The sequence below is a fragment of the Gymnoscopelus microlampas genome (assembly GCF_963454915.1).
Source record: "Gymnoscopelus microlampas genome assembly, chromosome: 20".
Taxonomy (NCBI): Eukaryota; Metazoa; Chordata; class Actinopteri; order Myctophiformes; family Myctophidae; genus Gymnoscopelus; species Gymnoscopelus microlampas.
The window spans coordinates 37,760,640-37,785,462 of record NC_139957.1 but is presented as its reverse complement, the minus strand read 5'-3'; the positions used below and the strand labels follow the sequence as shown (position 1 = coordinate 37,785,462).

Below are 24,823 nucleotides of genomic sequence, written 5' to 3'. Positions count from 1 at the left end.
CGAAATTGTCAATATATTTAGTCTTAGTTTTAGTCATCATAGCTTAGTTTTTATTTCGTTTTCAGTCAGTGAAAAAAGGTATTCGACGGACATTTTGTCATGGTTTTAGTCAATATTTGTGTACCTTTTTCCTGAAAGATAATGGTTTTGGGCATAAGGTCTACACTCCACAGCCACGACGATATCCTTCATGAAAATGCCAAATAGTTATGAATTGTTGAATTGTAATTCAATTAGTATTCAATGATTTTAGATGGTCAGACCACTTCATTGATCCCGTGAGAGAAATTAAGCTTGTCATGGCATAACAACACAGGACAGATACAGAAAAAAAAGATACAGCCAGGAGTAACAAATACATAATACAAATAATAGAAAATACCAAAAGAGTCAGTAGTAGTCAGGGTAGTAATGCACAGATTTGAGCTCCCAGTGGAGTAAAGGCGGACCCCCCCCCCCCCCTGCTGAGCTGAGGTCCGAGCCCATTGTTCAGGGACATCACGTCCAATAATAGGCTTATGTCCCCTGAAGTTCCTAATGTCTCAATCATATGTTGTTATAGTTTTTTAAGGGACCGTGCCCGCTCCATAGGTGGAACACCAGAGGCCTTTTACAACTAATTGACCTCTGTGACTCTTTAAACAGTGAAACCTCAGGATGGGGTTGGTCTTAAGAAGAACCCCCCCCCCCCCACCCCCTCCCTCCCCCTATCTGCTCCCGTGTCTAATCTGACCCCACTGGGCAGACCCCCTGCTGTGACGCACTGCCTGCCCCGCACCCTATCAACAGATTAACTAACTCTCTGTCTCCCTACCTCACTCTGTCTCCCTCGTACGTTCTCTCTCTCTCTGCGTTTTGTACTTGTATGATAGCGGGAAAAGTTTATAACGGAGCAAAATGTATTAATGCAGTCCAACAAAGATGTAGGAAAATTCTAAAGCATTTTCATGTAATTTATATACTATTTTCATTTTATTTTGTCTCTTGTCGGGTGGAAACTTCATACTTTTCAGGATTCAAATTAAAAAATAGCAAAAAAGTAGCAGCAAGCTGGAAACGCGTCACGGCACATTTTGAACTTGCAGATTTGCTATTTTTTTATACTTTTGTGTGACGCTGTAGTATGATCAAGTAGGCCGTTCATTTACGAAAGAAACACAAACGTTTAAAATATGGAGATTTAGAGGTTTCTGCCCGACAGCAACCATTTATGTTTTGGTACCTGATACAATACATGCACTGTGCACAGACATCATGCTGGCTCTGGGGGTCCTATGTGTTCTATGTGCATGATAGTGAGTGTGTGTGTGGGGGGGGGTACGCAGGGCAGGGGGCCAGCGTGAGGCCTTCTATCTGCAGGGGGTCTTGGGGACACAAAGAGAGGGAGGGGATGGACGGCTCGGTTCAAAGGTCAGAACAGGCTCCTTTGGGGAAGCGTGTGTGTGTGGGGAGGCGTGTGTGTGCTTCTATTGCTATACTTGTGAGGTCCAAACGTCCCCACAAATATAGTAGAATTTAAGAAAAATACATTGAGTACAATTTTCCTGGTCCTCACAAGAGAAATGGTTGCTTTATGGTAAAAGCCAGAGTATTGGACTCGAGTCATAGTGACTGACTCGAGTCTGACTCGCAAGTCATATTTGACGACTTGCGACTCGACTCGGACTTTGTATGTAAAACTTGCGACTCGACTCGGACTTTGAATGTAAAACTTGTGACTTGACTCGGACTTGGAAGGTAAAAGACCAAGAGACTTGAGACTCGACTCGACTTGCTAGCCAATGACTCCCAACTCGACTCGACTTGAGACAAGATGACTCGTGACTTGTTTTGTCATCGGAGTTCCCCCCGCATAATAAACAGAGCAGTTGAGATTTCATTCGGCCAGATCTTTCTCAATTTTACTTGAATTCTTATAATTTTAATGTTTATATGACCTGTAAAGCTTATATTTTCATTTGGTATCAGTCATGGATTTATTATAATTTATTATAATTTATTTTCTTATTTTCTGTAATTTATTTCCACGCGCAATCGCGCATAATAAACAGCGCAGTTGAGATTTCATTCGGCCAGAACTTTCTGAATTTTACTTGAATTCTTATAATTGTAATGTTTATATGATCTGTAAAGTTTATATTTTCATTTGGTATCAGTCATGAATTTATTCATAATTTATTATAATTTATTTTCCTATTTTCTGTAATTTATTTCCACTCGCATCTTCAAGCCATGGTGCCGTAGATACATAACCGGAAAACTCGCCCCAAAACACCATCGCCCCCATTTCTTTTCGCGGACCAGCGGTTCTTGTATTCCTGTATTTGTTTTACTGAGGATAAGGTTAGAAATAAGTTTACGGTTAGCCATGTTATTAGTTTTACTGAGGTTACGTTTAGGAATAAGGTTAGGTTTAGGCATAGTTTAATGAGGTTACGTTTAGGAATACCAGGTGAATATCACCGGATTTCCCCCGGGGTGACTGTTTTGGGGCGAGGGTTTTGGTGTTCGTCTGCAGTGGGCAACAGTGCATGCGTCCGCAATAATGCTATCAGGATCAGATTATTAGATATTATTATCAGATATTAGAAGTATATTGGGTACCAAATATACTTACCAAAGAAGTTTTACTTTGGGAAGGTTTTCAGACTCATCCATTCATTGCACTGACCCCAGTTTATATATTTGTAATGGTTCAGGTTTCTTTATACCTGCCCAATAATCTCTCTCTCTCTCTGTGTGCGTGCATATGTACAGTATATGTATATATATATATATATACATATATATATACACACACACACACACACACACACACACACACACACACACACACACACACACACACACACACACACACACACACACACACACACACACAGTATATCTAGGTGTGCCCTGGGATCTTTTGGCTATGCCAGGTGTGCCTTGGCACCAAACAGGTTGAGAAACACTGCTTTAGTGTAATTTAGCCTTTCCCTAGTTCTAACTAAATGATCAGACATGTAATGTTGTAATGGATAAATGAACAGCTTTATGCTAGTTTAATTCTTGACTTTAAGATACGGTTTCTCTCTTCCTGAGTGCTTTGTGGGTGGGCTGGGGAACAATAGTAGTGAAGGACTTGACACAACCTTGTGACTCGACTTGTGACTCGGCTTGACTTGCCCACAACAGAAAGACTTGGGACTCGACTTGGACTTGGGACCAAATGACTTGGGACTCGACTTGGACTCGGACCGGAGGGCTGGATTGACTTGGGACTCGACTTGGACTTGGGACCAAAGACTTGGGACTCGACTTGGGACTCGGACCTGAGGGTTGGATTGACTTGGGACTCGACTTGGACTTGGGACCACATGACTTGGGACTCGACTTGGACTTGGGACCAAACGACTTGGGACTCGACTTGACTCGGACCGGAGCGACTTGAACAATACTCTGGTAAAAGCATATATATATATGTATGTGTATGTATGTATATATATATATATATGTATATATATATATATATATATATATATATATATATATATATATATATATATATATATATAGTATTATAATTAGTAAAAGATTCAGGTTGGCGTTAAGGTTAGTATTAAGGTATTTACAGTTTAGGTTTAGAGGTTAGGAGGATCGGAGTTATGCCTGATTCATAGTTAGTTACTCGCCGGTGTCACTCACTGACAATATCCTCAATCTACAGGCTCACAACAACTCATCGCCAGGTTGTCCATCGGCCATTGTCATCTTCAGGGCTAGGAGGACAAAACATTTGCATCCTAAAATGTTGATGTCCTCGCAAGTATAGTAATGCGAAACGTGTGTGTCTCTGTGTGTGTGTGTGTGTGTGTGTGTGTGTGTCTGCATACATTTGGGTGGGGTTATGCGGGGCATAAAATGGATCCCAGTGGACAGCAGTTGAGGACAGGTCCCTGTGGAGGGACGCATGCAGAAAGAGAGAGAGGGAGGGAGGGAGGTGGTGATGCTGTGACGTTCTGGGGTCCAGCAGAGAGAGAGAGAGAGAGAGAGAGAGAGAGGGAGGTAGATGGTGATGCTGGGACGTTCTAGGGTCCAGCAGCAGCCTAATGAAGAGCATCTGAGGCCTCCATTCACCTTGAACGTGGCTCTGCTGCCGTCCTGACCTTGGCTTTGATCCACAAAGACGCTTGACCCCCACCATTCCCCCAAGACCACCCCCACCCCCCCACCCCATGCCATCTGGATAGCACACACACACACACATGCATATGCATGTGGATGCATATGCACACATCTAGGGATATGTCTATAAGTATTATGTTATATATATATATATATATGCATGCACATGTGTGCTGTGGACATACATACACACGCATGCATATATATAGAGAGAGATTAGTGCATGTGTGTGCATACACAGGTGGGTGTGTATACACACACAAACCATAACTTTAAAAAAAATCCTATTGTGTGTTTGAAGTGTGAGTTTGTGTGACCACGCGGCCTTTTGGTGGGGGACACAGCCGACCCCCCTCACACACACACACACACACACACGCACACGCGCACACGCACACACACACACACAGTCTGAAGGCCACACGCCAGCCGTAACTCAGTGCCTTTGTCACCCTCTGCACCGTGGGGGGGCCAAAGAAAGAGGGGAGAGGGGTCAGAGTGGGACTATTATCTGCACGGTCCAAACATGCAAATGTGAAACGTTGATGTAGAGAGAGGAAATGGAACCACTGCTCTTTTTCTCTCTTTTGTCCGTAAACCAAGCCACGCCTTCATCTTGGTTTCATCTCTGAACTCTTAGCGTTCCCTCTCCTCGGGGGAACATTTTGGTGAAAATACTTTTTTATTATTTATTATTACGTTATTATTAGTCCTGCATGGGGGTTAAATAAAGTGTTCAGCTTCACCCAGCTGATTGCGTGCGGCTCAGGCGAACTGGTGACCCTCTCTCTATTTAAGCTCTGGCCTCCCAATAGCAGATCTACAAGATATCGTCTCTGTCGGGGTGGAAACCTCATAATTATGTCCAAAAACTTACTTTTCAGGATTCAAAATGTAAAAGTATAAAAAGCAGCAGATCTACAAGCTCGAAACGCGTCGCTTCGCGACGCGCTTCGAGCTTGTAGATCTGCTGCTTTTGATACTTATGTGACACTGTAGTATGATCAAGTAGGCAGTTACTTTACGAAAAAAACAGAAAAAGTTAACCCATTAAGACCTGAGGCCGTGTCTAAAAAAATCTAAATCCTAAAAAAAATTGGAAAGAAATTAAAAAATATATTTTTCACGATTTTTCAAAAATAGCAGATATACAAGCTCATAGCGCGGCACTCGGTGCCGCGCTATGAGCTTGTATATCTGCTATTTTTGAATAGCGTAAGACATCTAAAGTGACACAGATGCGTTCCAGGTATCAATGGGTTAAGACATGAAGATAAGCGGTTTCTGCCCGACTGCAATGATATATTATCCCGTATATAATATTTATTTATTGTTGCGCCTCAAGTCTCTCTCTCTCTCTCTCTCTCTCTCTCTCTCTCTCTCTTGTTATTCTCCTAACGGTGGACACACTCCATAGACATTATATTGGCGCTCGTCTCGTCTCCTCTAATGGGAATGCAGCCGCGCGGAACGCTGGGGGGGGGGGGGGGGGGGGAGGGGGCTGATGTCTTTAGGAAATTCCCAAAGTGGTGCAACATGCTCTCTTTCCTCCCACACGCTGTCGTTCCGTTACTCGATCGCCCGTTCACTTTGAGCCATAAATGACAGTTATGACACGGATGACTTGGGTTGCGTCGCATCTCAGAGAACATCGATCCGCGCGCGTGCGTGTGTGCGTGCGTGCGTGCGTGCGTGCGTGCGTGCGTGCGTGTGTGTGCGTGTGTGTGTGTGCGCACAGCACACGTAGTTTCCTGTTTTGTGCCTTATCACGGCGAGTTAACTGGAGAATTGTTAATGATGATGACAGGCCGTCTCATTGGACAGACACACTGTGACAGTGCTGACAGTCATTATTAACACACATTGAATTCCACATACACAGCACATGAATGCTTCTCAGCCACTTAAAGGGATAGTTCACCCCCAAAATGACTATTTTCTTATCGATTAGTCACCCCATGGAGACTTGAATTCATGGATATTTTTTAGTTTTTGTCGCATTCCTAAGCCAATAATTTAATGACCAGGGTACCGGTTGGCAGCGGTTCCGGTATATAGGAGACACAAATGAGGCTCTTTGTGTCTCCTACCGGAACTGCTGCCGGTCATCAAATTATTGGCTCAGGAATGCAACAAAAACTAAAAAATATCCATGAAAAATAAGTCATATTGGGGGTGAGTTATCCCTTTAAGTCCTAGCTACTTTAGACTTTACCGTGTAACACAGAAATAGAAGATATACAACCACAACGTGTCACGTCTCAGGATTGCACATCTGCTATTTTTGCTATTTTTACACATTTGGGAAACCTTTTTTCTTTTTCAATTTTTAATGTTCTTTTTTTGTTTGAGCCTGTAATGTCATGCCCCAAAAACAGAGACTCCAGGTTGAAAGTGGTCAGACATAAAAACGTGTGGTTTTATCTTTTCAGAGATATTTTTGTGTGTGATTTTAGCTAGGGCAAAGGCAGCCAGCGTGGAGCATATATATGTATGTATGTATGTAATACATACATACATACATACATACACACCCGGTGACACTGGCCTGGTTTTGACCAGAGCATACATACACATACACATATGTACTGTATCTATGCTCTGGTCAAAACCAGGTGACCAGTGTCACCGGGTTCAATATATCCATGACATGGAGGTAGTCTCAGCGTTCATTGTTGTGGACGTACGTGTCCCCTGATTAGGTTACTGTGTGCAGGCCAGGCAGCATCCACTGTGTGCCTCCATATGCACAGGAACAAGCTGTGCCCATGCCTTAGTAATTAGACACAAACACAGAGAGAGAGAGAGAGAGAGAGAGACTAGATCGCCCCCCGCCATGCATTAGCTCTGATTTCTGTGCAGCAATTTTTTCCGACAGATAACATCGTGCTTTTACTTTCTAAGTGACCTTATTATGACTCCTCCTCTCACTTATCTACAAAATACCTTTTATTACTGTCCTCTCCTGTCCTCTCCTCCCCTGCCTTCTCTTCTCCTCTCCTCTCCTGTCTGTCTTCTCTCTGTTCTTGTCGTCTTTGTTAACAGCTTTTGCTTCCTCTTCCTGCCCCCCTCTCTCGTACGTTCCATCTCTCTCTCTCTCTCTCTCTCTCTCTCTCTCTCTCTCTCTCTGGGATACGGGTGGCAGGAGGAAGTGGTGGAGGAGAGACGTGTGGCAGAGAGAAAGAGAGAGAGAGAGAGAGAGAGAGAGCCACTGCTCCAGCTGGAGTCAATATTTGCTTTAGGAATCTCAATAACAGGCTGCAGTCATCTGCATCTCTGATAATGGACCACCATATGGCTCTGTTGACCCATGAGGTGGCCTCTCTCTCTCTCTCTCTCTCTGTCTCTCACTCTCCCTCTCTCTCTCTGTATGTCTCTCTCTCCCCCTCTCTCTGTCTGTGTCTCTCTCTTTCTCTCTGTCTGTCTCTCTCTCTCTCTCTGTATGTCTGTCAGTCTCTTTCTCTCCCTCCCCCTCTCTCCGACTCTCTATCACTCTCTCTGTTGCGCTCTTATTCCTCACTATTATTTTTTTCCCTCTCTGTTTCTGCATCCCTCGTTCAACCCGTCACACATTCCGCTGTGTCCTTCCTTTAACTTCTCTCGCCTCCCCTACTTTAATCCTCTCCCTTTATCTCTCATCTTGGCACTCTATCTCTTCATTCCAGTATACCCCCCCCCCCTGCTCAATCTCTGTGTGTGTCTCTCTCTCTCCTCTCTCTCTCTCTCTCTCTCTCTCTCTCTCTCTCTCTCTCTCTCTCTCTCTCTCTCTCTCTCTCTCTCTCTCTCTCTCTCTCTCTCACTCTTCCACTCTCCCTGCATGTCATCCATATAAACCCTGGGTATGACCCGCCACACAGAGCTTTGACCCTGGTTGCCATGGCAGCGGAGCGCGGGATGCCCCTGTCTAGTCATTGTGTGCCAGCCTTTTTTACAGTGGTGGAAAGTATCTAAGTGCATTTACTGTACCTGGGTACCATTTTGAGGTATTTTTGAGTGGTGCCAACCACTCCTACATTTGACTCTGTCCGTGTGTCCGTATGTCCGTCCGTCCGTATGTCCGTCCGTATGTTTGAGCACGGCTGATTGGTCAACAACATATTGTTGCTGATTGCAACACAAGGATGCAACCAGTTACACTTTCAAAGGCACCACTCTCTTCACACTAGGTGTGATTTTTTACTTTACTTATTACTTTCCCACCCGCGGAAAATAGCAGGTCAAATTTTACTACTTGACATATTCTGTTGATACGATATAGTAAAGTAATCGGCTGATAATGAAAGATTTTCACATCGGCTTGCTTTCTGTGAGCAACAGAACAGTGGCACACTTTTACTTCTGCTCGTCCTTGTTGCCGGGCATCAGACGAGCCTGTCGCCTCACTCCTCTCCTCCCCTCCTCCTACAGTGTTGATTTTGACAGCAAATTTTGATTTAGTTTTAGTCGTAGCCTTTTGAATAAAATTCCATTTAGTTTTAGTCATATTTTAGTCATCTGAAAAGTTTCCGTTTTTTGTCTAGTTTTAGTCGACTAAATTAACAGTTGATTTAGTCGACTAAAATGTATTTTGGCGGGTGCCTTGATGGCGGCGTAATAGCAGATTTTACGCTTGGTCGCGCTCTGAAAATAGCCGACCTACAAGCTCACAACGCGTCGCAGCGCGACGCGTTGTGAGCTTGTAGATCTGCTATTTTCAGAGCGCAACACCCGAGCGCAACCAAACATAAAATGACTTGTTTTTATTTGTTGACGAAATTGTCAATATATTTAGTCTTAGTTTTAGTCATCATAGCTTAGTTTTTATTTGTTTTTTATTTAGTTTTTCGTCCGTGAAAAAAGGTAGTTGACGAACATTTTTCGTCATCCTACGAGATCAACACTCCCGCCCTTCTTCCATCCCTCCCGTTGTCGTCCCCTGTCCATCTCTCTCTCTCTCTCTCTCTCTCTGTGTGTGTGATCAGCAGCTTGCCCATGGCACCCCCTGGCATGTCCGCCTGGGCCCCCACCCGCCCCCCCGCCCCCCCCCCAAAGGCTCAGGTGCCCGTCACCCCTGCTTCTCCACGGCTCCCTTTTATAGCCATTCGTCACGGCTTTTCCTTGGACCCCTGCTGTGGCGGCATGTGCCCAGATCAGCCCCCCCCCCCCCCCCCCCACCCCCTCACCCTCACCCCCCCCAGGCCCCCCCGTTCTGCCAGCGCTCCGGTCCTATCTGTCTAACCCAGACCCAGAGTGGCTTTGCACTCCCCAGTCCAGCCTATCTCAGGCCTCAGCCTGGTGTTCCACTCTTGGCCTTAGCAACAGCCCCGGCTAATGAGATGCATGGGGGGGGGACGGGGGGGGACGCTGTGTCTGCAGGGGACAGAGATGTGTGTGTGTGTGTGTGTGTGTGTGTGTGTGTGTGTGTGTGAGGTTGCATGTGTTTGTCAGGCTATTTGTCAGGTGTCGTCGTCCATCAATAAGTAAGGCAGGGCTGGGAATGGAATGGTGCTGATGCCCTGGGCATCGTTTGCCCCGGTGCATTCTGGGTGTCCAGTCCGTGTCCAAAGCACCCCCACGCGGCGAGCGGGGCCGCCACCATTACGCCGTCAAATCGATCCTTTTTGATTCAGCCTCATACCTCACCCAGCGTATACCGGCTCTGTTCCCATAAAGCAAACTTAGCATGGTAATAATATGAGAACAGCTGTGTTCTAACGCAGCCTGGCAGCCATTTCAAATGCGTGTGTGTGTGTGTGTGTGTGTGTGTTTGTGTGTGTGTGTGTGTGTGTGTTTGTGTGTGTGTGTGAGAGAGAGAGAGAGAGACAGACACGTTCCTTATTTCCGAATCCGTGTGATTCTCCATTTCAGATCTGTCTATCAGTCCGTCCTGCCATGTCGTCTCTCCGGGCGTCCCGGTCATTGCTTGTCACTCTGAATTTCAAATGGGCTCCAATTTCCCCCCTGATGGCATGGAGGAGAAGTGGCAGGCAGCGTGTGTGTGTGTGTGTGTGGGTGGGGGGGGGGGGGGGGGTTCTGTCAGAGAGGAGAGGGCGATAGATTCTGGCATCTGCTTTAACATTCAGGGTTGTGTGAGGCTGAGGATGATTGCTCCATCCTTGTTTCCACTGGCTGGCTGGGTTTGTTTATGATGCTGGGTTCATGGTGGCTCACTGTGAACTGGTCCACTGTGAACTGGTCCACTGTGAACCAGTGGCGTCCCCAAGAATTACATTTAGGGCAGGCGAGCCGTTTTCAAGATGTTTTGGCCATTATCTCTGCAACGGAAGGTCCAATCAGCTCAGTTCAAAGCTTGTTGGATGCGTGACTTTGAGGACATTAAGCACGCTATGACAAATTCGGGCTATTTGGGTTTTCTAGGGGAGGCGAGATCTTAGTTGGGCAGGCGACCGCCTGCCCTGCCTCTACAGTGGGTGCGCCACTGCTGTGAACTGGTCCACTGTGAACTGGTCCACTGTGTGAACTGGCCCACTGTGTTAACTGGTCCACTGTGAACTGGCCCACTGTGTGAACTGGTCACGCACATGTGTTAGCGTGAGCAGAAACCTCTCGTCACTAGTGGTGGGAGAAGTACTCGGCTGGTTTACTTTAGTAAGAGTAAGCGATACCACAATGTAGAAATACTCTGTTACCAGTTACCAGTTAAAGTCCCACGGGACTGGGGCTGATTTTAATTACTTTTGTGTGCGTAGCTTAACATATTATAATAGATCTGAATGTATCAGTTAATGTATGTTTTGGTCATCTAAATCTGCAAAGTGGCTAAATTCATCAGAGCCTGTGTGTGTGTGTGTGTGTGTGTGTGTGTGTGTGTGTGTGTGTGTGTGTGTGTGTGTGTGTGTGTGTGTGTGTGTGTGTGTGTGTGTGTGTGTGTGTGTCTGTGAATGGATTTGATCCTAATCTGATGATTATTTGATGCTAATCATGTTGTGTTAACACCGTCCATCTCTGCTCATTAGGATTATTCCTTTTTTGGTCATGTGATGTTATCTGTCTGTCATCGTATGTGTGTGTGTCTCTCTCGCTCTGTCTGTCTGCCCGCCCGCCCGCTCAATTGATTCCATTTATCTTCCTTAACCGTGACCAATCAGCTACGAGGAGCGGGCGCTCTACCTGGAGGCCATCGTTCAGAACCACCGGGAGGTGATGACGTTTGAGGACTTTGCGTCCCAGGTCTTCTCCCCGTCGCCCAGCTTCTACCCCATGAGTGGGACAGGTGAGATGTTCTCCTGCTCTCCGCCCGTCTCTTTGTATCAGCATCAGCACCATTCATTATGATGATTTCCTCCACCTCTCTGTCTCATCGTCATCCTCCTCTTCTCTTCTCCACCTCGCTCTCTTTCTCAGCCCAACTGTATGGCTCTCTTCCCAACCCGATCTCACACAACACGGCCAAATAGCACGGATTTACATTCCGTACATAGACGCCTAGAAAAGCCCGAAAAGCCGTGCATAGTAGCTGTGAATCCGAGCGAACTGGAGCCACGTAAGGCACCACCGAGCGAGCTAAAGCGAGCGAGTTACCGTGCCGATCGTTGCGACCAGGGGCGTCACGGCCATTCACTGTGCGTACGACGCGACACCCTCACTCTCACAGATCCGTGATTTCATACCCCCCACTTTTTTTTTTTATAATAAATCGGTAAAATCAGGCCAAAATAAGAATTAAATAACCTAACCCTAACCCTAAAACCGAAATAAAGTAACCAAAACACGAAAAAACTAAATCCGCCCAAAAAACGCAACATTTTGAAAATACAGAATTTGTTTACATTTGACAGTTACAAATGTTTTTCACGCTTTTTCAAAAATAGCAGATATACAAGCTCATAGCGCGGCACTCGGTGCCGCGCTATGAGCTTGTAGATCTGCTATTTTTGAATAGCCAAAGTGTAAAGTAAGGGGTATAGTCCACCGAAAGTCCACCCCCCCCCCCACCTTCTGAGAGCCTGTGACGTCCCTGGTTGCGACGTTCGCTTGAGCCTACTCAGCGCCGTCCGAGTTATGTACCGATGGGCACAGAATGGTAAATCATGTTGTGGGGACTGCTCTGCTTCCGGGTTGCAACCCATGTTATTTCACCGTGGGATTCACAGCTCCTATGCACAGCTTTTCTGGGGTTTTCTAGTCGTCTATTTAAGGAATCGTCAATCCGTGCTATTTCACCGTGTTGTGTGAGATCAGGCAGGAAGGGTATCTCAGAACCTTCCATAACTTGAAACTTTTCCAAGTTCTGAGATGTTTTTTGTTTTGTTTACTTCTCAATTATAACCAGAACTACCCCTGAAGGGGAGTACGTCATAAAACAAAAATGTCATAAATCTATAAGATCACATGCGTCGCATTCATCTGCTATTTTCTCTTCTCCTCCACCACTTATTTCTCTCTCTGTCTCTCTCTCTCTGTCTCTCTCTCTGTCTGTATGTCTCTCTCTCTGTCTTTCTCTCTCTCTCTCGTCCTGAGCACATGCTCACTGATGAATATCAAACGACAAGCCGAGCTTCAAAACCCTTCGCCCCTTCGCTCCTTGTTTCAAGCAACCTGCATCTTTTCCATGCAATTACTCTCCTATGAATATAAGCAGCCTTGTTAAATGAAGGTCACTGTGTGTGTGTGTGTGTGTGTGTGTGTGTGTGTGTGTGTGTGTGTGTGTGTGTGTGTGTGTGTGTGTGTGTGTGTGTGTGTGTGTGTGTGTGTGTGTGTGTGTGTGTGTGTGTGTGTGTGTGTGCGTGCGTGCGTGCGTGCGTGCGTGCGTGCGTGCGTGCGCGTGTGTGTGTGTGTGTGTGTGTGTGTGTGTGTGTGTGTGTGTGTGTGCGCGTGTGTGTGTGTGTGTGTGTGTGTGCGTGTGTGTGCGCGTGTGTGTGTGCGTGTGTGTGTGCGTGTGTTCATGATACTCGTCCACCCCACTCTTCAGAGATCCAGCGTCCGCTAACTAACAGCAGCATGTAGCTTCCCAGCGTGTCACTTTAACCAGAGGGGAGAGAGGACAACACGTCTTATCTCTTCGCTCCTACAAGCCCTGATCGATCTGCAGCCGTTGAGCTGCAGATCAATACAGGATTGCACTTTTCCACTCCGTTTGAACTGAAAACACATTCTATTGTGACAGAAGGAAGCCTTAGATATCTTGTCAACGTTCACGTCTTTCAAAGTGCGCGTGTGTGTGTGTGCAATATGTGTGTGTTTGTGTGTGTGTACCTGTATTACGATACCTGTGAGGGACAAATGTAACCACATGTATAGTAGAATTTGAGAAATAGATGTTGCGAGAACCGTTTTGCTCAGGGAATTGGTTGTTTTATGGTGAAAAAAATGTTTTTTTAGGCTTATGGTTATCAAAAGATTCAGGATATGGTTACAGTTAGAAATAGGATTAGACAATTAGAGGTTCAGTTTAAGGGTTAGGGGTTAGAGTTCTACTGTACTTAGTTGCGTGCCGGTATCATGCAACAAAAAATGCTAATCTACAACAAGCTCACAGCGCTTGGCCCTGCAACGTGTAAGCTTGTAAATCAGCTAATTTCGGCGTCAGGATTAGGGTTTAAAAGAATTGCAAAAATGTGAACCAATGGTTCACATTTTGTTACCTAATTTTACCTATTTTGTAAAGCGTGCTCTGAAATGTTTATAGACTTTTTGACAGTGCATGAGGGCATGTGATAATTAAGTGTGAATGATGACGCCGTGTGTACCCACCTGCACATTGTGTGTGCGTTGCTGTTAACGTGTGTGTTTGCTGAGCCTCCCATGCCTTCTCAGAAGGCAGGTGTGATATGGAGGCTGTTGCCTCGCCGACAGGAAGGCGTCCTGCAGAGCCGCAACGCCTGATTAGGGCTGTCACCACATTTTACATGACGATTAATTGTCACACAAATAGTTGCGATTTAACGATTTGATCGTGTTTTTGTCGTTGAACGCAACATATGAATAAAAATTACATTTCTGTTTGGCTTTTAGGCTTTGAAGTCGCACAGGGCAGATTATGAGAAATAACCTAAATATACAAAGAAATTACTGACATGTTTGATAACTGTACACTTTATAATAAAACATTAATAGTGGAAATAGCCGATTTACTAGCTCACAAGTTGTTAGCTTGTAGATCTGCTATTTCCACTATTTTTGATACTTCCTAGTATAACGGTGTCACTTGCCGAAAATAACTGATCTTAAAGATAGCATTGTTGTGTCGCAATCATAAATGGATCCCCTAAAAATGTGTCATTTGTTTTTTTTTGTGACAAAACACAGTAGTTTCTTGCGCCCTGCTATCTCCGAATTATTTAGAGTGTTTAGATATTTAAAAAAAGTTAAAGCCCTTACATTCAAAGTGTTTGTACAGTAATAGGGGTCTCTCCGCCTGTTTAGTAAACAGAAACTACATTTTCAGGTCAGGATACCAATTTTGTCCAATCTAGCGGACTCATTACATGAGTAATGTCATAGAGTAGACGGATGTAAAACAGAAAAATACCAAAAATCGCGATACTGCTCCTTCTTTAAAAAAAAGCTCTCAACAGATTGTCCACACACACAGTTCTCATCATCCACAGCAGTGGTTCTCAACCAGTGGTCCGCGGACCACCAGTGGTTCTTGAGGGGGTTCTCAGGTGGTCCCCAGCTAAATGATGGAGGGTTGGTAACCAAATGGACCCTTATATATCTTTAACTCTTGAGAGTGTAAAATGAGACTCAAATGGACCCGTAAGGGTCCATTTGAGTCTCATTTTACACTCTCAAGAGTTAAATTATTGTTAAACATCGGCATGACTTAATTTACAAGAAGTACACAATTAGAGAATGTAGAAGAATTGTTATTTTGATCAACGTTTGCCTGTTGTCTCTTAACCCATTAAGACCTGGAACGCATCGGTGTCACTTTAGATTTCTTTGGCTATTCAAAAATAGCAGATATACAAGCGGTGCCGCGCTATGAGCTTGTAGATCTGCTATTTTTGAAAAATCGTGAAAAAATATTTTTTAATTTTTTTTTTTGATTTTTTTTGGGGGGATTTAGAAAACTTTTTTAGAATCGGTCTCAGGTCTTAATGGGCTAATGGTACAATACATCAACACAGCATGCAATTGTGGGCAAAATCGTATCCAACGTTAACAAAACATTCCAAGTTTTGGGTTCTGAGAGGCTAAATCTCATCAAACGGTGGATCCGTGGCTCAAACGCCGAATAAATAATGGACCTAGATATGAAAAGTGTTGAAAACCACCGATCTATCTACAGCACTGAAACGGATGCGCGCGTGTAGGGGAGAACATAAAGGAGATGAGGGCAGGCGGGGGGAGGGGAGGGGAGGGGGCAAGGATAGAATCCATCCATAGGAGAGGGGTGGAGGGTTGAGAGAGAGTGAGGTATATAGGAAGAGAGAGTGTGAAGAAAGAGCTGGTAATTATCCGACCGCCCTGTCGTTCAAGTCTGTTAGCTGATGATGTGAGGCTTTTTTTCCCAGAGACGTCGGGGCTCTTTTGTAGCCGGGCAGAGAGAGGGGTGAGAGAGGTTAGACCGGCTTGAGAATAGAGTCATTTTTCTTTGCCACTAAATGAGGGATTTGTTTCGCGGGGGGGTGGGGGTGGAGGGGGGGGGGGTGGGGTGGAGAGACAGTAATGTAATGAAGTAATGTCGCACCTCTTCAACCCCTGCGGAAACTCACTCTGAATGGCAATTTGTACATCCACCGGAATATGCCTGCTTAAATAGATTAACAAATTAATGTGCGTACTGTGTGTGTGTGTGTGTGTGTGTGTGTGTGTGTGTGTGTGTGTAATGTGTCTGTGTTTCATTCTGAACATTATCTGTCTGTCAGCCACATTTGGGCCTGAACATTTCAGTAATGCAGTTCAGCAATTTCACATATATCACCTTCACCTGGCAATCTTCTACACCAGGGATAGGTTTTAACACACACATACAGGCATTCACACAAACACACGCGCACACACACACAGGCATGCACACACACACACGCATGCATTCACACAAACACACGCGCACACACACACAGGCATGCACACACACACACGCATGCATTCACACAAACACACGCACACACACACACACACATGCATTCACACAAACACACACACGCACTGTTACCGCTGCTAAAAAAAAATCTTTGTTGTTTTTCACACAGTCTTGTCCATTTTTGTCGTCTGTATTTACAGCGGTTCTGCAGGTATAATATAATATCATTTTGACATGTTCTTGTTCAACAGATGTAGCTGGTGGTGACCCAATTGAAGTCTTTGACTGTGTTTTCACAATTAGAGTATATATATACTGTAAACGCAGTAGATATGAAGGAATGTCATCCGTGTCACTCCTGTGTTTCATAACACTAGCTTTTTCCATCGTTTGCCAACAATGTGGCTGTCTGTGGTGTCTGGCTTTAAAACACTGTCCCTCATTCTCACCCCTGTGTGTGTGTGTGTGTGTGTGTGTGTGTGTGTGTGTGTGTGTGTGTGTGTGTGTGTGTGTGTGTGTGTGTGTGTGTCCTAATCTGATGATTATTTGATGCTAATCATATTGTGTTAACCCATTCAATCCGGGAACGCATCTGTGTCACTTTCACTATAAGCATTATTTTACACTTAAGCTATTAAAAAATAGCAGATCTACAAGCTCATAGCGCGGCACCGAGTGCCGCTCTATGAGCTTGTAGATCAGCTATTTTTTTTAAAGTTGTGTGTGTGTGTGTGTGTGTGTGTGTGTGTGTGTGTGTGTGTGTGTGTGTGTGTGTGTGTGTGTGTGTGTGTGTGTGTGTGTGTGTGTGTGTGTGTGTGTGTGTGTGTCGCGAGTGCGTATGCCAGTTTATCCACCCCGACCTTTCCATCTTGTATGTCTTGTTGAGTCGCTGCTTCTTGCCCACCATTGCAGTCACTAACATATCATCCATGCTCCATGCCACAGCCTGCAGGCGTTGGCCTGGGATGCAGTGTGACTTCCAGGGATTCCCCTGGGCCAAGCTGGACTGTAAGACTCTCTCTCTGCCTGCTTTCCTTCCACACGCTTTAGGCATGACGCCCGCCCCCCCCCGCCCCCCGCTACCATCCATCCATCCACCAGCTCCCTGTCAATGTACACCAGTGTTCATTTTGACAGCAGGTTTAGTTTTAGTCATAGACTTTTGAATACAATTATTAATATTATTATTTTTTTTCTCATCTGAAATGTTTTACTTTGAGTCTAGTTTTAGTCGACTAAAATGTATTTTGGCGGGCCTTGACGGCCTCGTAATGCCTGATTTATGCAGTACTTTGGCTGATCTACAAGCTTGTAGATCTGCCATTTTTGGGCCACCAAACATAAAATGACTTGTCTTAGTTCTACTGGATCATCTTTTCCACTAGTCCCTCCCTAACAATTTAGTTTAGTTTCTATTTGTCGACAAAATTGACAATATATTTAGTCATCCGAGCTTAGTTTTTAGTTTGTTTTTAATTGGTTTTCGTCAGTGAAAAAAGGTAGTCGACGAACCTTTTTCGTCATAGTTCTAGTCGACGAAATTAACACTGATGTACACTGATGTACTAATAGCTGCACTGGGGTGCGCTTGATTTTAGCTCTCCAGGTTTTTGTGGGGGGAAAGAAAAAAGTCTAAAGCGCACCTGCTGCTGTCTGTGTTGTGAAAGTGTTTAACCCAGCTTGTCAGCTCATCCCAATAATGACCTTTGAACCCTGACCTGGCTGCTCAGTGTCCTATCACAGCTTCATCCATTATGAATGCAACCTCACTCTAAGCTCTGCAACCTCACTCTGTAAGCTCTGCAACCTCACTCCATGCTGTGCAAGGCTCACTCCATGCTGGGCAACCTCACTCCATGCTAAGCAAGGCTCACTCCATAAGCAAGGTTCACTCCATGCTAAGCAAGGCTCACTCCACAGTCTGCAATGTCACATCTAAGCTCTGCAACCTCACTCTAAGCTCTGCAACCTCACTGTAAGCTCTGCAACCTCACTGTAAGCTCTGCAACCTCACTACATCCTCTGCAACCTCACTGTAAGCTGTGCAACCTCACTACATCCTCTGCAACCTCACTGTAAGCTCTGCAACCTCACTACACCCTCTGCAACCTCACTCTAAGCTCTGCAACCTCACTCTTTTTTTTTATTGGTCATTGTTCATAAACTAAACGTATGCTATCCAGGTACATCTGTGAACCTTCTGCCACCTCTGTGGGGGGGGTAATTTTAAACTATTATTTCTCAAAACGTATTATGTGAAACCAATTCCTGTTGGTCAGAGGTCTTCAGCAAGGTGACGGTCTCTGCAGAAGCAGCATTAAAACACTGAAGAGCTCCCCACACCCGCTAGAGACATATCCCCCAAAAGCTTGAAGTCTTATGCTGTGTTGTTTAGCCTACCGGTGACATGAAGCTACAAACAGACTTGTTGTTACGTGGCGCTTTAAGTTAAGATGACTATATGTTTATTTATTTTTTTCAGCACTCCAATTATGAGATGAAGTCCAATCATATGTTGTTGTTTTTCACCATTGCAATTCAATTTCAATTTCAATTCCATTCAAATGGCTTTATTGGCATGAGAAAACATACGTTTACATTGTCAAAGCAAAAATACAATCAAAATAATGTATGTACAATTAAAAGGGAATAGAAAGGATGTGTACACAGAGCTGTTACATTGCAACTGAGGGAAATATAACGTACAAAACCATACTGTACGAATTGTGCATTTGCTGTCGGAAATAGTTAGCATATATATCCACATATATATATTGCCCTCTCCCGAGTGAGGCTTATAACAAAGACCACGTCATGGGAGTGGCTGTTTTGTGGCTTCGTTACAGGTAGTCTGAACACAAGCATTACTTTGAGCCCATCCATCAGTGCTGTCTCAAACAAACCCCTTTCTGTTAAGTCATCCTCAACCATCTCCTCACTGTCTAAACCGGTGTCACCTGAAACTGTCCCGATTGACGTGAAATATACGTGAAACACGGGACAGATTGATCGGGTGCCACCGAGTCAGCAGGGACATTGCGGAAGTGTCTCATTTACCTACCTAATCATATGTGTGTGTGACTGTATTTTTAACCATTTGTGTCTTGCATCCCTTCCAGTGACCACCACTAACTACTTTGCCACACAAGCTGTCTGAAAAAAAAAAAACTCCCAGCTCACTGACGTTTACAGCAGTGTTGTGTCGTGTTGCGGAGCCGCTGCTGTGTGTGGTGTGTGTGTGTGTGTGTGTGTGTGTGTGTGTGTGTGTGTGTGTGTGTGTGTGTGTGTGTGTGTGTGTGTGTGTGTGTGTGTGTGTGTGTGTGTGTGTGTGTGTGTGTGTGTGTGTGTGTGTGTGTGTGTGTGTGTGTGTGTGACCCTTCTCTTACACGATGCTCTACTCTGTTTTTTTTCCTTTTTTAGATTAACAAAAATATCTTAAAGGTCCAATAAGGGTATTTGATGAAGGTAAGCCCCTCGATCAGTCGGTTCCGATCGGAAAGCTTGCCGTTTGCCGGCGGTCTCTCCTTTTCTACTGTTATACCTGTTACCTTTCTCACTCGTTCACACTCACCTTGGCTGGTTTCTTCCACACATGCCACCCCCCCTACCACCCTCCCCCCTACCCTCCCCCATCCCCCCCTTTCTGTTGGTTGGATACTAACCAAAGCTTTTATTTACCCAGAGCTGTGACAAAGGGAATGGAGGCTCTTGCTGGTTAACCCATTTAGACCGGGAACGCATCCGTGTGTCATTTTATAAGATTTATTTGGGCTATTCAAAAATAGCAGATCTACAAGCTCATAGCGCGGCACAGAGTGCCGCGCTATGAGCTTGTAGATCTGCTATTTTGAATATATATCTGCTATCTTTGAATATATATATATATATATCTATTGTTTTAAAGCAAACGTTTGTAACTCAAATCTTTGCTTCTGGGGGGGTCCCTGGAACAACATATTTTGAGATTGGGGTCCACGGGCAAATGCATATAATTTTGGGGGTCCTTGAAATGGATAAAGTTTGAGGACCACTGATATTATAGCAACATAAGTTTTTTTTTCAAAAAAAACTGTTGTTTAGAAGATATTTGTAGAATCCCCCAGAAGCAAAGATTAGAGTGACAAATGTTCGCTTTAAAAAATATATATATTCAAAGATTTGCACACATTTTCACGATTTTTCAGAAAAATAGCAGATATACAAGCTCATAGCGCGGCACTCGGTGCTGCGCTATGAGCTTGTAGATCTGCTATTTTTTGAAAGCTTGTAGATCTGTTATTATTGAATAGCCCGATTTATTTTTTAAATGACACACAGATGCGTTCCCGGTCTTAATGGGTTAATTGAGAGTGATGCACGGCGGTGGACAATTAACACCCGACTACGTAGCAGCATGAACAATACAGCTACACCCCCACCCTTACCCCACCCCCCCACCCCCTGCGCGCTCCTCGCTTCTGCATGTGGTTCGCCTTTATCTCCTCCCTCCTCCTCCTCCTCTCCCATCGTTTCCTCCTGTCTGTCTGTCTGTCAGAGAGGAGAGGAGAGGGAGAGAGGAGCGTGGCTGTTTGCCCGGGGCACAACTCTCTGAGACTCAACACCTGCCTCACTGCCTGGAAGACGCCTTTGTCGTTTAAAAAGCCTTGTTTGAACTGTGCTGCTGCTGCAGGGCACCAATGGGGGGGGGGGGGCGGGGGGGGGGCATTTAAAGAGACTCCCCCTTTGTTTACCATGCTCTCTGTCTGTCTGTCTCTGTGTGTGTGTGTGTGTGTGTGTGTGTGTGTGTGTGTGTGTCTCTGTCTGTGCGCCTGTCTGTCTGTCTGTCTGTCTGTCTGTCTGTCTGTCTGTCTGTCGGTCTCTCTCTCTATGTGTGTGTCTGTGTGTCTCTCTCTCTGTGTCTGTCTCTCTCTGTGTCGGTCTCTGTCTGTCTGTCTGTCTGTCTGTCTGTCTGTCTGTCTGTCTGTCTGTCTGTCTGTCTGTCTCTGTGTGTGTGTGTGTGAGTGAGTGAGTGAGTGTGTGTGTGTGTGTGTGTGTGTGTGTGTGTGTGTGTGTGTGTGTGTGTGTGTGTGTCTCTCTCTCTCTCTCTCTCTCTCTCTCTCTCTCTCTCTCTCTGTCTCTCTGTCTCTGTCTGTCTGTCTCTCTGTGTGTGTGTCTCTGTCTGTCTGTCTGTCTGTCTGTCTGTCTGTCTGTGTCTCTCTTTCTCGTCTGTCTCTCTCGCTTTGTCTGTCTGTCTGTCTGTCTGTCTGTCTGTCTGTCTGTCTGTCTGTCTGTCTCTCTCTCTCTGTCTGTGTCTGTCTCTGTCTCTCTTTGTGTACGTGTGTGTGTCTCTGTCTCTCTGTCTCTCTCTCGCTCTCTCTGACTCTTTCTGTGTGTGTGTGTGTGTGTGTGTGTGTGTGTGTGTGTGTGTGTGTGTGTGTGTGTGTGTGTCTGTCTGTCTCTCTCTCTCTCTCTCTCTCTCTCTCTCTCTCTCTGGAATGAGCCTGGCCACAATGCATTGTGGGCTGTGTGTGTGCAGAGCAGGAAACAACAGGTCGGTGATGAGGAGGATAATGATGATGCATTAGTCTCACCATTTATTTATTTATTTATTATTTTATCTGTCAAACCCACCAACTTCCTGTCAGAGTCCTTCTGAACACAGACACCAGACTAGAACTGTGGAACATGCTGCAAACCTCAGTACAGTACACTTAGTGTAGGAGAGGAGTCCTCTCTGTGTGTGTGTGTGTGTGTGTGTGTGTGTGTGTGTGTGTGTGTGTGTGTGTGTGTGTGTGTGTGTGTGTGTGTGTGTGTGTGTGTGTGTGTGTGTGTGTGTGTGTGTGTGTGTGTGTGTGTGTGTGTGTGTGTGTGTGTTACACTATACATGTGGGAACATACTATACTTGTAAGCCAAATGTTCCCACATGTGGCTTACAAGTAGGATACAGATCAGGTTAGACATTAAACACATTAAAACCTGAGGCCGATTCTACAAATGCCTTCCAAATCAGTAGTTCTCACAATTTCAAGATTTTTCTCTAAAAAAAATAAAAATAAAAGATGCACAAGCAGCGCAGCGCGTCATGAAGTGACGTACTGTAAGCTTGTAGATCTGTTTTTTTTTTAATAGCCAACGCTAATATCTAATTTGACAAAATTGCTGATTTACAATCATTGAGTGAGACACTGGTGCAAAACGCAATATACAGTCACTCAGGCTTTAGGTTTACGGTTAAAAATGGCCAAAAAGTTGTAATAATGGCATTTAAAAAATTGTCATTGCAAATGTTGATATCCTCGCAAGTATAGGTGTGTGTGTGTGTGTGTGTGTGTGTGTGTGTGTGTGTGTGTGTGTGTGTGTGTGTGTGTGTGTGTGTGTGTGTGTGTGTGTGTGTGTGTGTGTGTGTGTGTGTGTGTGTGTGTGTGTGTGTGTGTGTGGCAGGGGGAGGCCTGCATGCATCACACTACTGGCCGTGTAGACTAGAGAGGTCTTTATCTTTGAAAGGTAGACCCCCCCCCCCCCCCCCTCCATCACATGTCTACACTGCACAGGAGGCAGATGGAGCCTCTTTGTAGATGCAGAGGAGAAAGAGAGAGAGAGAGAGAGAGAGAGAGAGAGAGAGAGGATCTCGTTTATAGAGGCTGTGGGATTTTTTGTTTGTTTTATCCTTTAGTGCAGGAATGGACTGAGCCCTATGGGTGCCGGAATGCTGGGTTTTGCTCTATATGGCTTAAAACCCACCAAAAGCCCTGTTTTCGTAGTATGACAACTTTTTTGAAGATTTTTGAAGATATTTGTTTGTTGAACATTTCAGACCTCTTTAGATCTGATTTTAGACATTTTGGGAACATTTTTGAAAATGACATGCCCAAAATATGGACGGCAGGTTGAAAGTTGTTATTTGATTAAACAAGAATATTGAAGATTCCTTTAAAATAAATGTGTGTGCGCACATACATACTCACACACTTTTTTAAAGTTTTTTTACATTTCTGAAACGCTTTTTTTTCAGTTTGTGAACATTTATGAAAATCTCTTTGAAAAAACATCAGAATTTTTTTTTTGTAATAATTAAAACAAATGTGTAGGAACGGTAAAAAAAACAAAAGCAGAAATAAGCAGAGCTCCTTGATGTTCGCTGCTTGGCCGGTGGCGTCCCGCGCCGTGCAGAGTGTCTGTTACTGTGGCCATCTGCTGTCCCTCTTTTTAGACGCTGCAACTTGAGAAGCTACACGCACACACACACACACACACACACACACACACACACACACACACACACACACACACACACACACTCACGCACACGCACACGCACACAACAAGAACAGGAAAGAGAATATTCAGACAGATGCCAGGACTCCACAAAAGCTGCAGCTGAGTTGGTTAAAAACCGGAGACTTTTTTTCGTGGCTAAAATGGGCGGCAGACAAGGGGGGATTGTGGGTAGAGGGAGTTTTTTTGGGGGGAATTGATTAGGGGTGAATTTGCAAAACGGAAAACTTGTTTAACCACTTAAGCCCCATTTATTTTTTTATATAGTGAAAATAATGTGGTTGGGAATCTGTTATAATACATATTTTTTTTTATTCTTCTACATTTTTTTAAAATGTTTTTGCGCTATCATGACGAGGCCAAAATATAAACTCCAGGTTTAGAAATAGGTTAAAACCATAGACTGTATAAATGAGATGGACAAAGCCACTCCGCTACAGACCGAAAATGAAGCCGATTGTTCCAAGACTGTGGGTCCGCCATCTTTCAATATCGCGTAATATCGCGTCATATCCTGCAGAATGAGACCAGACCATTATTGGTTGGGTAGCTTGTCAATCAAGAGCGGGGGCGGGGAATGAATGCTATTGGTTGTGTAGCTTGTCAATCAAATCATCCCGCCCCTCCTAGAGAATAGCCTACATTATCATCAATTTTAAAATAAATAGGACCATAATTTAGCAAAACGCATATCCTGAAGATTGAAAGGAGACTTTAAACTAGCGACTGGAAGCATATAGAATTTATGACAATTTTTATTACAGTAAGAAAATCTAGTCTAAAGTTTGTCAAAAGAAAACATTCACTTGCGTTAAAATAAATTCTTTCTGACACCGCAGGTCGGCGCAGGGTAAAACAGCGCCACTCTGGCCATTTATAAGCTTCCGTGTCGGCCTCATCGTAAATATCTAAGACTTGCCCCTTGGTTAAAACTGGAGAATTCCGTGGCTAAAAACGAGTCGGCAGAGGGAGGATTTTGCAGTACTGGCTGGGTAGGCGGCAGGGGGAAGTTTTTGAGAATTGATGAGGGGCTGAATCTGCAACGGGGGGAATAGTAGAGACGACCGCAATGTTTTGATTGTGTCCCCGGCACCTTTTCAACCAGCCCCCACTTATCCCCGTTTGTCATCCCGCGGTAATCGTTGACACAAAGGTCTCTGAGTGCAGCAGAGGACGAGCGACAAAAGAAAAGACTCCACATGGAGACATAATGTGTCCTTTTTTATTTCATAGCAGGCTTTTTTTTTTTTTTGTTACTCTCGCTAACCCTTAATATTTTTTTTTATTTGTATTTTTTTTACAGCATGTGGCTTTAACCTATTAATACCTGGAACGCATCTGTGTCACTTTAGATTTCTTTGGCTATTCAAAAATAGCAGATCTACAAGCTCATAGCGCGGCACCGAGTGCCGCACTATGAGCTTGTA

General features: G+C 44.7%; 1 protein-coding gene across 4 annotated transcripts in view; it reads left to right on the top strand.

Annotated features, from left to right (window-relative positions):
* ralgapa2 (Ral GTPase activating protein catalytic subunit alpha 2) overlaps window positions 1-24,823 on the top strand; it is a 252,180-nt gene that overhangs the window by 203,328 nt on the left and 24,029 nt on the right. For 3 of the 4 annotated variants that reach the window (XR_014599889.1, XM_084045660.1, XM_084045658.1), the window contains one exon: window positions 11,256-11,380. Coding sequence is in view for 3 of the 4 variants with exons in the window: in XM_084045660.1 (XP_083901786.1) it covers window positions 11,256-11,380 (125 nt within the window). In the remaining variant the exon portion in view is untranslated. Of the gene's footprint in view, window positions 1-11,255; window positions 11,381-19,561; window positions 19,607-24,823 lie in introns of all 4 variants that reach the window. The other variant, XM_084045659.1, reaches the window with a different exon arrangement.